This window comes from Prionailurus bengalensis, chromosome B4 (assembly GCF_016509475.1).
Source record: "Prionailurus bengalensis isolate Pbe53 chromosome B4, Fcat_Pben_1.1_paternal_pri, whole genome shotgun sequence".
Lineage (NCBI taxonomy): Eukaryota > Metazoa > Chordata > Mammalia > Carnivora > Felidae > Prionailurus > Prionailurus bengalensis.
The window spans coordinates 6,610,732-6,626,296 of record NC_057358.1 but is presented as its reverse complement, the minus strand read 5'-3'; the positions used below and the strand labels follow the sequence as shown (position 1 = coordinate 6,626,296).

Below are 15,565 nucleotides of genomic sequence, written 5' to 3'. Positions count from 1 at the left end.
CTAAAAGGAGTTTGTTTATTTATGTTTTTCAAGTTTATTTATTGGAGACCGAGGGTGCGTGGGTCAGGGGACAGGGGACCTGAAGCAGGCTCTGTGCTGACGGCAGACAGCCCGAGGTGGGGCTCGAACTCACGAACCCCTAGGATCGTGACCCGAGCTGAAGTCAGAAGCTCAGCCGACTGAGCCACCCAGGCCCCTCAAAAGACCTTTCTGAAATTAAACTGGGAAGCTCCACAGAAGAGCAGGACGAAGTAGCTGATGGTACATTCTAGTTGGGGTGGTACATTAGAAGAACATAAAAGATGGGGCGCCTGGGTGGCTTAGTCGGTTGAGCATCCGACTTCGGCTCAGGTCATGATCTCGCGGTTCATGGGTTCGAGCCCTGCATCAGGCTCTGTGCTGACAGCTCGGAGCCTGGAGCTGCTTTGGATTCTGTGTCTCCCTCTCTCTCTGCCCCTCCCCCGCTCGCAGTCTGTCTCTCTCTCTCTCTCTAAAACAAATATTAAAAAAAATAAAAAAGGAAAGAGAGCATAAAAGAGAAAATTGAGATCGAGGAGGTCCGACATTTGAATGACTTTGAACGAAAGAACAGAAAACAGAGAGGAAGAACTTAGCAGTAATTCAGGAAAATATCCTAGCACCGAAATATATGAATTTCAAACTCGAAAGAAGCCTATGTGCCCCAAAACCACAAGCGGATTGCCATAGACACGCCACTGTGAAATCTCAGAACCTCAGAAGCCCCGGCGACTGGGCTGCTGCCCGACTTCTCCCGTGGAAGCTTCAGGATGTGGAAGGAAGCCCTCGAAACTCTGAGAGAGGATGCTTTTCCAGCTTGGGATTTTTTTTTTTTACCCGCCTACACTGTTGGTTAAAATGGGAGGGTAGGTAAGGACATTTTCAACCACACAAGACCTCAGTGTTTCCCACCTAAATCCTTTCCTAGGAACGTGGTGGGGAACGTGCCTCATCCCAAGAGAGAAAACCGATAACGGGGAAGGTGTGGGACCCAGAAGGCAGGATGTGCTACAAAAGACACAGAGGCCAGGTCTCAGGATGGCACCTGCCAGCCCGGCAGAGAAGGCAGTTAGTCTGGATCGGGGCAGAGCAGAGGCAGAGCTGTTTGAGGAAGGGGAGGCATCCTAAGGTGCTGTGGGGGCGGCTGGGGCATCTGCTTAGAGCCTTGCTGCTCTGAATCACGCCTGTCAGGAGGGGAAGGGCAGGCGGGAAGGAGGGAGAGCGGGCGGAGTGCCAGCGCCTTACCCGATAATGACAGAAACTGAGACGTTAATAAGCGAGGTGTTATCAGAGGCGCAGAGATGAACACCAAAGCGGTCACCCGAGGGATTTGAAGGACAAGGGCGTTGCTAGGAATGAGGGACACCATGGGAGGAGTCCCTGGAGCTTGCACGATCCATTCCGCTCTGGCTATTTGAGAAAAGAGACCTGGGAAAAAAGGTGTGTCCAGATACATAGATCCGTTAGGAGAATGGCTCCCCTAGGAGGAAGAGTCAACGGGATGAGTTCTTCATAAAATCGTCACTCTTGCTACACTTTGATGGAGAACAGCCTGGCCTGACTTAGGCAGAGGGTGTAGCAAAGCTTGACTTTGTAAAATGAAATTGAGATAACTGGAATTCTTTAAGGAACACTACTTACAGTGCAAGACGATTTCCTCTTCTTCTTCCTTTTCCTCTTCTTTTTTTCTTAAATAGGCTCCACGCCCAATGTGGGGCTTGAACTCATGACGCTGAGATCAAGAGTGGGTGCTCTAGGGGCGCCTGGGTGGCTCAGTCGGTTGAGCGTGCGACTTCGGCTCAGGTCATGATCTCATGGCTCGAGAGTTCGAGGCCCGCATCGCGCTCTGTGCTGACAGCCGGGAGCCTGGAGCCTCCTTCCGATTCTGTGTCTGTCTCCCTCTCTCTCTGTCCTTCCCCTGCTCACGCTCTCTCTCTCTCTCAAAAATAAATACACATTAAAAAAATCTTTAAAAATTATATGAAATACCAACAGAATTGAAATGTGGGAAGGATATGAACAGTGTTTTCACATGAGGACCGTATGTTGCAATGGCATGATGCTGTTGGTTGATGTCACATTGAAAAAGGGGAAAGAAAACACTGCTGATGGGCCCGGAGGAGGTTGGGTTCAGATATATTCCGTTTTGTTTCTTTTTTTTTTTTTTATTTAAAAAAAAAATTTTTTTTTTTTCAACGTTTATTTATTTTTGGGACAGAGAGAGACAGAGCATGAACTGGGGAGGGGCAGAGAGAGAGGGAGACACAGAATCAGAAACAGGCTCCAGGCTCTGAGCCATCAGCCCAGAGCCTGACGCGGGGCTCGAACTCACGGACCGCGAGATCATGACCTGGCTGAAGTCGGACGCTTAACCGACTGCGCCACCCAGGCGCCCCAGTTCCGTTTTGTTTCTTAAGTGATTATTTTTTTTTTTCAAAGTTCATTTAATTTTTTTTGGTAATCTCTGTACCCAACAGGGGGCTCAAACTCACAACCCAAGATCAGGAGTCGCACGCTCGAATTCCTGAGGCTGCCAGACGCCCCATCTCAGATTCATTCTGTCGTCACTGCGAGGCTCTCTGTAAGCGAAGAAGGGGGCCTGGCAGGCTGGATGGTGTTTTAGCAGCGTGGATCGTGAGGCTTACATGTGTTCCTGAGTTTGGCCCCTGATCTAACTTCTGGGATTCCGTGCGAAGGAAGGCTCAGAGACGCAGTAGGGTTTGGGGCCCAGGATGATTAGCACATCGCCGTTGATGATGGGGAAAAATAAAAAACAGCTTCACGGTCAGTAGGAGGAGGATGGTAAATAGATTGTTATAGTAAAGATTGTACAACCATTTCAGGTCGTGTTTTCGAAGAAGTTTAATGACGTGGGGACATGTGCTCTCTGCGGAATGGTCAACGAAATGTGAGTTTCTAGATTCTGCCTGCGCTCAAACGCCACAGAGAAGCCGTCAGGAAGGGATCCTATACACGCAGAAATGGTTGTGCCTGGGTGTTAGAATTACGAGTGATTCTCACTTGTTCCTTTATAATTTTATTTTCCTAGATTTCTGCAGAGTGTGCCTGCACCTTTTGTGGGAAGGAAAAAGTAAACGTTGTTGGAAAAGGGCAAATGGGATGTGTCATTCGCCAAAATAAATACGTTTTGTAGTCGCCTGGGTAAAAAAGGCTTGTTACCTGTCCTTCTAAAGTAAGGTTTAAATCTGCCACTCATCCAGGTGGCTTTCTTTTTGATATTTATAATGTTACCCTTGAGTTCTATTTGAAGTGATGGATTTGGTGCATGTAAATCGATGTCTTATTTGACAGTCCTCGGTGACCTTTTGATAGTGGCTGGTCGGGAGAATGCGTGGAGCTAAATCCCCACGAAGTCATAAAAAACTTTAGCAAACTTTTCCCCCTTTAATAAGTATCAGATAAGCCATTGATACTTGACTGATGTGTTAATAGTCAGTTTTGTGGACTTTTTTCCTCTTCCCTTCCCAGAAACACTTTATGTCTGACTACCTTTTTGAGTTGGAATGATTTCCCTGAATGTATAGATGAAAGAAAACAGGAAGTGATTTTAGTGCGATGCACATAACTTAGCTTATTAGATCGCTGCTTCTTTGAAATTAGATCGATACAGAAATGCCGCACGTTCTATACAAACCTGCTACATCACAGCGTTTGTTATAAAGTATCTGTGTGGTCTCATGGGGAAGCTGTTAAGTCTCTTTGTGAAATTCCCTAGGTTTTAAAATTCCTGTGTTCTCTTTTAACTAGCTTGCTGGCGTTAAATTAAAACGTTTTTGAGACAGGGGCGCCAGGGTGGCTCAGTCGGTTGACCATCCTGCTTCGGCTCAAGTCATGATCTCGCAGCTCGTGAGTTCGAGCCCCGTGTCTGGCTCTGTGCTGACAGCTGGGAGCCTGGAACCTGCTTCGGATTCTGTGTCTCCCTCTCTCTTTGCTCCTCCCCTGCTGGCACTCCCTCCCTCCCTCTTTCTCTCTCTCTCTCAAAAATAAATAAAACTAAAAAACAAACAAAAAACTTTTTTAAGGGAGCCAAGAATTGATGGGTATATAGGACATGCTCCAAATTCAGATATAGTCAACTTTGGCCTGTCTGTGCTGTGGGCTAGCTGTACTCTGTAAGACGACAGCCAGTAGGACTTAGAAATTAATTAAAATTGAGATCCACGTGTGGCTGGTGGTTACTGTGTTGGACCATGTAAGGTATGGAAAATTCTATTGGATCTTGCTGGTCTGCAACTAATTCAAATTAGGTAAAAGCCCCTAATAAATTCCTGGTTAGCTTTAGGATAGTATCTAGTGAGTGTCCTTCCCTGCCCATCTTCGTCCTAACAAGACTTTGCTTGCCTTATGCTAAAATTAGTTAACCTTCTCTGAATACTCTCCAAGTGATTGGAGGAGGCAGAAAAGAATTTACAGGGGGAGGATGCTGATTATATTAAATTTCTTTCAGATAAACGGGTAATATGAATGTAGCAAATAAACCATTACCACTTAAAAAAAAAAGCCTTGATAGATTCATCGAACTTTAGATTTGAAGTTCAATTAATTAATTTTGGGGGAGAGAAGGAGTGAATTCCCTGGAATGAAATCCTCACATGTGTAGGGGAGGGGCAGAGAGAGGGGAGACAGAGAATCCCAAGCAGGCTCTACTCTGTCAGCACAGAGCGCGACTCGGGGCTCGATCTCATGAACCACGAGATCACAACCTGAGCTGATATCCAGAGTTGGACGCTTAACCGACGGAGTCACCCAGGCACCCCAGAACTTTAGGTTTCAAAGGGCCATTGACTTAATCTAATTGTGCCTTCATGAGAAGTTTGAGGAACAGAGAGGTTAAGTAATTTGCTTAGGTCACACAGCTCTATAGTGACCTTATTCCTCTCCAAGTTCACTGTTCTTATCACTGAGCCAAGACAACTTTTGTGAGATGCTCCCGTTACTATAATTCTGTCGTTCAACAACTTTAGAGACAAGAAGAGCCAATTATGATAGGATTAATAGCTTTGCACTGGATCACAGGTGTATTATAAAAACAGGAAGTTACCCTTTAAAAACCCGGTTTTCTCAGCCTTCTTTTCACGTCTAAAAAAAAAAAAGTTCTTTCATTAATAGAAAGTTTTACCTTTGGTCTTGAAGTTATATATATTTTAAGATCAGAATGAAGTACACTTCCTTTTAAAAATAGCCTTTTGGGGGGGTTTGGGTGTTGTAGTCAGGAAAAGGATTTGCTTTTCACAGTCCTGTTTTCATTTGGCAGATCTTCTGGGCCAGCTGTCACCAGTAAGATCTGCTCCCCCGACAGACTCCACTGGAAGTAAATTTCTGTGAAATGGTCTGTCACTCTCCTAGTCGGCGTATTTTCCCCCCTAATTTTTATTTCCACGGGCACTGCCTAGGTCCCATTAGTTGTGGAGGACTGGCTGTGGCAAATGAAGTGATTTCTTCTGAGAACCTGCCTTCCAGCTGTGACAAGATTGTGTTTTGTTAATGTTGGGGCTTCCTGGGCTGCATCTGTCAGATACACCCTGAGCTTCCTTCCTTCTCTTCTCCCTTGCTGTCTTAGTTCAGACCTGCGCCCGCGTTGTTTTTTTTTTTCAGTCCTGTCCCTGTCTGTCCGTCTGCCTGGCATCCAGCTGCCAGAGCGACTTTCCTGGAACAGATCTGATCTTTTCACCCCCTGGAATGAAATCCTGACCACAGAGTGGAGCGCAGGGGTTCGGGTCCTCGCTCAGACAGAACCTTCTCCTCTTGCTGGGGTGCGGCCCTGAGTTTGTTCAGGCAGCACCTGCTCGGGTCCTGCCTGACCATCATCTCGGTAATCCCGGCTCCCACGTCTTGCTCGCCTGTGCTTCTCTGCGTCCGTGGTGTTTCCTGTCACTTACCAGCTTACCATGGCGGTGCGCTCTGTGCGGGCGGTTTGTGGTACTCTGTTTGCTCCGAGTGTCCCACCCCCGATACCTTCAGGGGCTCATCCTTCTGCCTTCCCCGTTCTTGGTGGTCCCCTGACGGACTCCAGTGGATCGCTGTGAGGGAGGCAGTGTTTTCCAGAGCGTGCCCCATCTGCCCCTCTCTTTGTGCCGTCTGGACGCCCCTGGAGTTGGTGGGCATTGTGTCCCTGTGTAGGTGATCCGGAGGTCTGTAAACTCACACACAAACTTCCATCGTTGCTGGCGGGTGTGTGTTTTAACCCTGTGGTCTCCCTGCATGTGTTCTTGAAGTGGGGGCTTGTTGGCAGTTGGGCACGTGGTGGGATGGCCGCGCTTGCTTGTTCACATCATCGTTGGCACTTGGGCACCTGGTGGGATGGCCACGCTTGCTTATTGATGTCATTGGCAGTTGGGCACCCGGTGGGATGACCACGCTTGCTTGTTGACGTCATCGTTGGCAGTTGGGCACCTGGTGGGATGGCCACGCTTGCTTGTTGACGTCGTTGGCAGTTGGGCACCCGGTGGGATGGCCGCGCTTGCTTGTTGCCGTCATCGTTGGCAGTTGGACACCCGGTGGGATGGCCGCGCTTGCTTGTTGATGTCATCGTTGGCACTTGGGCACCCAGTGGGATGGCCGCACTTGCTTGTTGACGTCGTTGGCAGTTGGGCACCCGGTGGGATGGCTGCGCTTGCTTGTTGACGTCATCGTTGGCACTTGGGCACCCAGTGGGATGGCTGCGCTTGCTTGTTGACGTCATCATTGGCGGTTGGGCACCCGGTGGGATGGCCACGCTTGCTTGTTGACGTCATCGTTGGCGGTTGGGCAGGTGGTGGGATGGCCGCGCTTGCTTGTTGACGTCGTCGTTGGCGGTTGGGCACGTGGTGGGATGGCCGCGCTTGCTTGTTGATGTCATCGTTGGTGGTTGGGCACGTGGTGGGATGGCCGCGCTTGCTTGTTGATGTCATCGTTGGCAGTTGGGCACCTGGTGGGATGGCCGCGCTTGCTTGTTGATGTCATCGTTGATAGTTGGGCACGTGGTGGGATGGCCGCGCTTGCTTGTTGACGTCATCGTTGGCAGTTGGGCACCCGGTGGGATGGCCACGCTTGCTTGTTGACATCGTTGGCAGTTGGGCACCCGGTGGGATGGCCGCGCTTGCTTGTTGACATCGTTGACAGTTGGGCACCTGGTGGGATGGCCACGCTTTCTTTTCAACACCTGAATTTTCTGCAGATTGCACCGGCGATTGCTCCTTCATTCCAGTGACATTAGAGATAGACCGGTGACTACTGCCATCCACTGTAAGATCCAGGCACGAGAACTTGTGAGTCGCCCTGGTGGCCTCTTCCACTCTCTGGTCTGTTGGGTGCAGCGCGAGGGGGACGAAATACCCAGGACTGTGGCTCCCCATAAATTCGTGAATCTGTGTTGTAATGGCGATTGGGAAAGAACTCTCCTAGGAGAATGCAGTTCTGCCTCTCATCGTGAGGTTATTTTAGCAACCTGATGTCGGTGGGGTAAAATTAGCCAGCCTCAATGTTAAAGTGCTGGCTTTGCCAATGCCCTCCATTTTAAATAATCTTGGCACCCATCTATCTGTTGAACGGATTCCTTTATTTAATCCTTCATTTAAAAAGATTATTTAAAGAAAAACACATCCAGTTTCTACTTAGGTTTAAGCTGTTCCCGTATGCACCCAAGTTTCTTGCACCGTCTGTCTTAGTCTGTGCTGGAGGGCAGGATTAAGACTGCTTTGCCTTGTGTTCTCTGCCCCACACAGCGCTGCAGTGAGGGCGTGGTATTCACCTGTCCTTTATGTGATTTGTAAACAAACCACAGAAACCATTTTGGGTCTGGTACCCCGCCTTTTGACCAGGGCTCTCCTGTTTTCCCGGACAGGCCCGGCTTACATTGTATCGCTGGTCCTGACGTCTGCCCGTCAGACCACGTCCCCTCTCATTCTCAGAAAATATGACAAGCACCCTTGCTCGGAGAGTGTGGAACAAGTAAGAGATAATCTCCTAGTGGTTTACATTTGCCTGGTAATTTGTCATTTCATTTCCTATTCGTGTCCTTACCTTTGCACTAGCAAGATGCACAGATGGCCACTTGAGACCCAGCCTAGACAGTTTTTAGGTTCCTCCTCTACGCTAGGTATTTTCTTTGTATTTTGATTGAGAGGTGGCTCTGGAGTCCCCTCCCCTCACAGTGTCTGGCGTAGTATTTTATATAAACAGGTGGGTAATAAAATACAGCGGGATTAAATTCCAGCACCACGTACCTGGTGCGTTTCCCATCTCCTCCTATGAGAGCTTTGTGCCTTTTCCCCGTCTTTGCACAGATGGCTGGTACCCTTTCCTGGACCTGTAATTTTGACAAAACCTCAAAATAATGTTCCAGGAAGGTAAACCGAAGAGCACCAAAAGGGATGCGTGTATTCGTGTGTGCGTGTGTGTGTGTGTGTGTGTGTGTGTGCGTGTGGTATCCTTAAAAGGTATTTTACTGTATGGGAGTGACAAAATAGTCTGCTTATAGGTGTAGGGGCGCTATCCGTTTCTTCATCCACCCTTGCCCTGTTGCCGATTTGAACTTCCATCCAGCCGTGAGATAAAAGCAGATGCTGAGTGAGTGAAAGATTTAGAAGCCTCACACGGCTGTGTCTAACCGTCAGCGGGGTCGGCGGCCGACCCCGAGGGTGTCGTGTCTGGCTCTTCCATGGGGTGTAACGGAAATGAGCTCAGTTGTAGGTTCTGCGAGAGGCGCCTGTAGTCCTCCCTGTTTTCCCACCTGTCGTCGCGGCGTGCGAGTCAGTGAAGGCGAGCCGTGCTCTTGGAGGAAAAGTCTAATTGGTCAAAAAGCGCATCTGCGAACGTTGGCACTTTAAGTGGGTTTGGAAGTCCCGTGCTTGGGACACGGCAGACGTCTCGGAGGTTTGCCGCTTCACGGCACCGCGAGAGGGGAGCACAGGGGTGGGTGGCAGACCGTCTTGCCAGCCGTGCCGAGGTAGATTGGGGCTCCCCGCGTAGATGGTGTTGGTGAGAAGTGTGTTCGTCTCAGTGACGATCGTGCCCTACGGAAAACCGGTGGGTTTCACTAAGCTGGGACCTGTGTGTGGACTGCATGTAGATGCGTGCTCCTCAGTCTTTATTTCTGGTATTTTCTATCATCAACATTCTGTTGCAGCCTGCGTGTTATAATGACAGGGCAACAGCGCTGATCAGATACTGTTATTTTTGGAGCCTCTATAAACCGAGGATAATCAAGGGGCTCTGATTTTTTTTTTTTTCCTTTGTTGGTTGCCCTTAGGTGATCCTTCCTGCAGGATGCGTTAAGAGAAGAGGGACCCTTACTCGTTAGGCATGGAGAGCGGTTTGTCAGTTTCCGACATGCCAGACCCACTGTCTTCGCCCTTGGAGAGACAGCAGAGCTCAGCGAACGGTAATGGAGGGCTCGACTCAGGTAGGAGTTTCTTTTCTGGATCTGTCTGACCCCTTCGATTTAGTGACCCGTGTCTCCCCGAAGATGTTCGGGGCACAGCGGGGCACACATTCCTAGGTCTCTCATGTTGCCCGTTGCTAGGATTTGCTGTCCTGTTCGTCAGCCTGCGGCCTCTTGAAAGTTAGTGCAGAATCAGTATTCCCGATGCTGGACAGAGAGGGGCAGGTGACACCGGAGAGACGGATCCTTTCAGAATCTCAGTGGGTAACCCTGTAAATGTCAACGTTACGTTCGTGGCATTTCAGACGAGGTAGCGGGCATTCCCTCGCTGACTCATTGCACACGGTCTTTTTTTTTTTTTTTTTTCAACGTTTATTTATTTTTGGGACAGAGAGAGACAGAGCATGAACGGGGGAGGGGCAGAGAGAGAGGGAGACACAGAATCGGAAACAGGCTCCAAGCTCTGAGCCATCAGCCCAGAGCCCGACGCGGGGCTCGAACTCACGGACCGCGAGATCGTGACCTGGCTGAAGTCGGACGCTTAACTGACTGTGCCACCCAGGCGCCCCTACACGGTCTTACGGTGCGCCACGTGCAGGTGGTGGTTTTTGTTCTGGGGGAGGCGGGGCTGGGGGCTCCCGAGTCAACAGTGAAATGCTCCGACTCAGAAGACGCAGCTCACTTTCGCTCAGAACTTCTGGACCGGAACCTGTCACGTGTGAGCACCACTGCAAGGGAGGTGAGAAAGCCATCCTTGTCTCCCACGTGCCCAGAGAGGCAGGAGAGCGGGTCCGCCCCAGCTCTGGGTGTCCCCGCCTTCTCTCCCCTCTCCAGAACCTCAGCATGTCTCTCCGAGGACTCCTTAATGGGAAAAGAACTTAGGTCATGTGAGTGTGTGGTGAGGTCTGTCTCCCTTTAAGGAAACTAAAACCAGGGGGACAAAACAAAAGAGACTCATAAATACGGAGAACAAACTGAGGGTTACCGGAGGGGGTTGGGGGAGGGGGGATGGGCTACATGGGTAAGGGGCACCAAGGAATCTACTCCTGAAATCACTGTTGCACTAGATGCTAACTAATTTGGATGTAAATTAAAAAAAAATTTTTTTTAATGTTTGTTTATTTTTGAGACAGAGGGAGACCGAGCGCGAGTGGGGGAGGGGCAGAGAGACAGGGAGACACAGAATCTGAAACAGGCTCCAGGCTCTGAGCTGTCAGCACAGAGCCCGACGTGGGGCTCGAACCCATGAACCGTGAGATCGTGAACTGAGCCGAAGTCGGGAGCTTCACCGACTGAAGTGCCACCCGGGTGCCCCATGGATGTAAATTTTAAAAATTGAAAAAATAAAATTAAAAAAAAAGGAAACTAAAACCAAAGCACACCAAGCCAGTCTTTGATTGAATTTTAATATTTAATCAGTGAATTTATTAGAAAGCATGTTTTTCTAAATACTTACACAGGAATCCGTTTTAAAAAGACACTAGTGGTTTTTTGTTTTTTGTTTTTTTTCAAAGGATTGCTGTATTTGCATTACAGCAGCTTAAATAAGGGCAACTCAGCTGTCTGGATCCCGAACGTTTGCTGTGGTGAATTCATGTACAAAATGTTGATCCTGAATTCAGTGGGAGATTTGACCGTTATCCAGAAAAGTCATGAAGTTCGTCTCCATATTTTGATGACTGCGGTCAATGACAGAATTACAGATTGCTTGGTAGCATCGAATTGATTACATTACATTTCTCTAGTTGTATCTTTATCCGCAAAAAATCTGGAACCCCCCTGAGATTATTGCCTAAACATGTTGAAAGATGTTAGCGTCTCCTTCAGAATCAGCCCAGTCCTCCACCCCCACCCCTTGTGATTTTTTCTGTATGAAAGCCAGAGTGAGGAAACTTCTAGAGGCATAGTTGAGTCCTTGTCCCACAGCGGACGTATGGAAAGTCCTTCCTGAGGAAACTCCGTCCTAGAGGCTTGATGTTCTGTAAGTACAAATACGCTTTGTAGAAAAGTCTGTCTTACGTTTCCTGAAAGGGGTTACTTTTCCACTTACGGTTCCCTGGGCTTTCACTGTGACTTTGTTGGATGCACATCTGATGTCTGTTCCCGCATCATTTCTAAAGGTGTGTTTTCAAAACTGTTTACAAACCAACCGCGCGTTGGCTTTTCATTTTCTTGTAGCTGCAGTAGATCTCTCTAGCTGAAGTAGATTTTGAAACCCAGCGGTAATAATAATAACGGTGTCAGGAAAATTACTCGTCCTACGTTTCCTTCAGGGTGGTTCCATGAGAGGGAAGCGTGAGATTCGTTCTGTCATTGGCCGAGGTGTGCTTGGGCCGAGCCCGTCACACGGCACTCACTGCACGGGGGCTTCCTCGCTCATGTGCCATACGCGGCCTGATTTGTATAAGACGTCAAGATGTTTAAAACGAACAGTAGCTCTGGGGCGCCTGGGTGGCGCATTCGGTTAAGCGTCCCGACTCTTGACCTTGGCTCAGGTCATGATCTCACGGTTTCGTGAGTTCAGGCCCCACGTCGGTCTGTGCGCTGACAGCGTGAAGCCTGCTTGGGCTTCTCTCTCCTCCTCTGTCTCTCTCTCTGCCCCTCCCCTGCTCATGCACACTCTCTCCCTCTCAAAATAAATACCTAAACTTAAAAAAAGAAGTAGGAGTTCTGAGTGGCTCTGAATTATGTTAGCATTTGTAGATTGTGGTTCCAGAGTTTTTTTTTTCCCCTCGTATCTGGCCGATCTGTCCTTTCTCCTTGGGGTTCCCGTAAGCTCTTATGCATGGGGGAGATTTACAGGTGGTGCCACAAAGGTGGACCCCTAAAGGAGAAATCAGTTTATGTATTTATTTTTTTAATTTTTTAATTTTTTGCATGTGTTGATTCTTTTTTTGGGGGGGAGAAATCAGTTTAAAGCACGGTCTAATAGAACTCTCTGTGGCGAGCCGAGGCCGACTTGGGGAAGAAACTCACACTTCGACTGCTCAGAACCTACTCCGGTATGAGTCGTCAGGAAACAGATTTTCTCAAGTGGGGCCCCTCCGAGCTGTTGATACCTAAGACGGTTTCGGTGGTGGCCTAGTTGGAGGGTGTCTGGTTCGGGCGTGACACGCTTGGGGCAGCACATCATTTTGGTGACAAGGCTCTTCTGCCCAGAGGGGTTTCGGACGAGACTTACGGATCAGAAGAACAGGAGAAGGCTCGTTCACTGCTCCTCAGCTGGTTCTATGTTGACCTGGGACAGCTGAGGACGTGATCCTGAGTTCGAACTGTATGGCAGGCACTCACTTCAGGTCCTTCTGTACGTTGACTCCGTTTACCCTTCCATGACCCGGCGAAAGAGCTGCTTTCAGTATCCCCGTTTTAGAGAGGAGGCCACTGGACCACAGGGAGAAGTCTTGGCCCTTGTGTTGGAGCCAGGATTTCACCGCAGGCATCCTGAGGCTCCAGATACGGTGCTCGGTGACACTGGGCTGTCCCTGTGCTTCCGTGCAGGGGGAAGTCACCCTTGGTACATAAATGTGACGTGCGTACCCCCTCTCCACGCGCACACACACTTTCTGGGGCGCCGGCACCACCCAGCTTCTTGTCTGCTGGCCCCTCTCCCCACGTGTGATGTGACACATGCCTGTACCTCCCCAGCACGTGACTACCCGTAGGTGCCCACAGCTCCTCTCTGCCCACGCGACGGGGCCGAACCACAGAAGCCTCCGCCGGCTGCTCCCGAGGGTTTTGATTTCATGTTTGCATGCCCGACGCCGAGTGGATGCCATTCCTCGTCTGGACGGTCCATTCCTCGTCCGGACGGTCCATCCCTCTGAACTGAGAACTCGAGCGCCGACCAGTGGACTCTGAATCTCACGAACAGCTTTGTCATCTTCCACTTGCCTCTTTTCCTAAGGAAAGCTCCAAACAATACTCCGACTGGCACTCGAGTCCTGTAAATGAAACAGGCACAGTGTAAAAGTCCTCCTCCTTTCAGGAACACTGAGGACGTCAGCGGGATGAGCGCAGGGAGGTCAACCGAAGGGCCTCGCCAGCGGACAGAACGGACGGCATCGGCACGGGCTGCATAGAGAAGGTCGTGGACCAGAATTGGATTTCTGGAACTCTAGGCTTCTGCTGTGATAAAAGCAAGCAGAACAGTATGCTGGCGTGGTGATAAATAGACCCCTTGACGTTAGTTTTCCAGGCTGGCCAAATGTAATTTCCTGATGAGGTCTGTAGATAAAGTGGTGTTGTGCATTTAGAACGGGCAGGCCTCAGAGTAAAGAGAATTAGGCTGGAAATGTGGGCTGACTTTTTTTTTTTTTTTTTTATTTTGGTGTTAGGAATACATTGAGTGGAGTCCCACAGGCTTTTCAACATTCTTATTAGAAAAATAGAGCTCTCTTATGCTTGGTGCTGGGAACAGGTGCTGTGTGACTCAATAATGTTCCCTGTTAAAAAAAAAAAACAACAAAAAAGCGGGGTGCCTGCGTGGCTCAGTCGGTGAAGCGTCCGACTTCGGCTCAGGTCATGATCTCATGATTTGTGAGTTCGAGCCCCGTGTCGGGCTCTGTGCTGACGGCTCAGAGCCTGGAGTCTGCTTCGGATTCTGTGTCTCCCTCTCTCTCTGCTCCTCCCTCACTCACACTCTGTCTCTCTCTCTCTCTTTCTCAAAAATGAATAAATATTAAAAAAATTAAAACAAAGAAAAGACCAAAAAACCCCTCTCTCTAGAATAGTTACTGTCCTTCCCAACCAAGCTGGGTGATTGGATAATTTTTATGTGTTTTCTTTCTTCTGAAAAAAATCTCTCTGGCCGCCTGGGTGGTCAGACGGGGGTGAGGACCTCTGTGCTCAGTGACTGTCCCCGCTTCCCTGGGGTCGTCCTGCAGCCGTGAACTCAGCCCTCGGATTGGTGTTGGCCAGCCGAGTTTCGTTCGTCCTGTGTGTCTATTTAACGTACTCTGTGGAACTATGTTTTACACCTTGTGATGGTGTGGCCAGACTATCAGCAGGTGAAATAGCAAAGACTTAATGCCTTCCATTCTCTTCCCTTATTTATGAAGAACACCTAGCACGTGAGAACGTGTTCTGTTAAGATTTTATTCACTTCAAACCTGCTGATGCTCCTTTATTTGGGTAGTTAGCAGTCAGGGACTTTTAATAGTCAGCCTTGCAAAGGCAGCCTTATTTCAGACAGTGAAATCAAAACCCAGGACTTGATTACCTCAAAAAAGGTGTGTGAGCCGTTCGTTCATTCCATTTTTCACCGTCAAGTGGCTTGCACCTCAACGATTAGTGTTCCTTTTCTGTCTGTTATGAAATAAATATGTTGGTCGCGTAAGTAGCCTTCTGTTTTGCAGAACTGGATGGCCGCTAATGAGCATATGCCTGTTTTCTTTTAAGTTGTGAAATTTCCTTGGTGGCGTTTCATGGTCTGTTTTCATGACATCGTGGGGAAAAATGCTTCCCACTGGTGCCTTCGCAGAGGAGGGAGGTTGTCAGGGTTTCCCTGATAAAATGTTTACAGGCTTAAGAGGTTTATGAATCAGCTGTAAATATTTGCTCTGGGTTTATGAGACCTCCGCTCATAAACAGCGTGTGTGTTTATCTGTTGCTCATTGAAACGTCTTTAGAGAATCGGCTGTTGGGGATGTGTGTGCCGGGGGGATGTGCCAGGAGTCACAGACTGGGAAAGACTTCTTGTAGGGGACCCTAAGTTTGCTGTGCGATTTTATTGTCAAAACTACCAGTGTGGGACATAAAAGCTTTATTTTTTAAAATCCCATTCCAGATCTGACTTCTGGGTTCTTTTTAAAAGTATTTTCTCTGGGGGCGCCTGGGTGGTTCAGTCGGTTGAGTGTCTGACTTTGGTTCAGGTCAGGATCTCACAGTTCGTGGGTTCCAGCCCCCCGTTGAGCTCTGAGCTGACAGCTCGGAGCCTGGAGCCTGCTTCGGATTCTGGGTCTCCCTCTCTCTCTGCCCCTCCCCCGCTCATGCTCTGTCTCTCTCTACCAAAAATGAATAAACGTTAAAAAAAGTAAAAAAAAATTTAAAGTATTTTCTCTGGACTGCAGGAGGCATCAACTCTCCGAAGTGGTGTTCTTTTTTTTTTTTTTTCCCCCAAGTGTATTATTTTTGAGAGAGAGAGAGAGAGAGAGAGAGAGAGTGAAT

General features: G+C 48.9%; 1 protein-coding gene across 2 annotated transcripts in view; it reads left to right on the top strand.

Annotated features, from left to right (window-relative positions):
* The window catches only part of SFMBT2 (Scm like with four mbt domains 2), a 230,144-nt gene that overhangs the window by 15,842 nt on the left and 198,737 nt on the right, over positions 1 to 15,565 (top strand). For both annotated transcript variants that reach the window (XM_043563399.1, XM_043563398.1), the window contains exon 2: positions 9,269 to 9,421. In XM_043563399.1, the coding sequence (XP_043419334.1) occupies positions 9,322 to 9,421 (100 nt within the window). In that variant the 5' untranslated portion in view covers positions 9,269 to 9,321. The remainder of the gene's footprint in view (positions 1 to 9,268; positions 9,422 to 15,565) is intronic.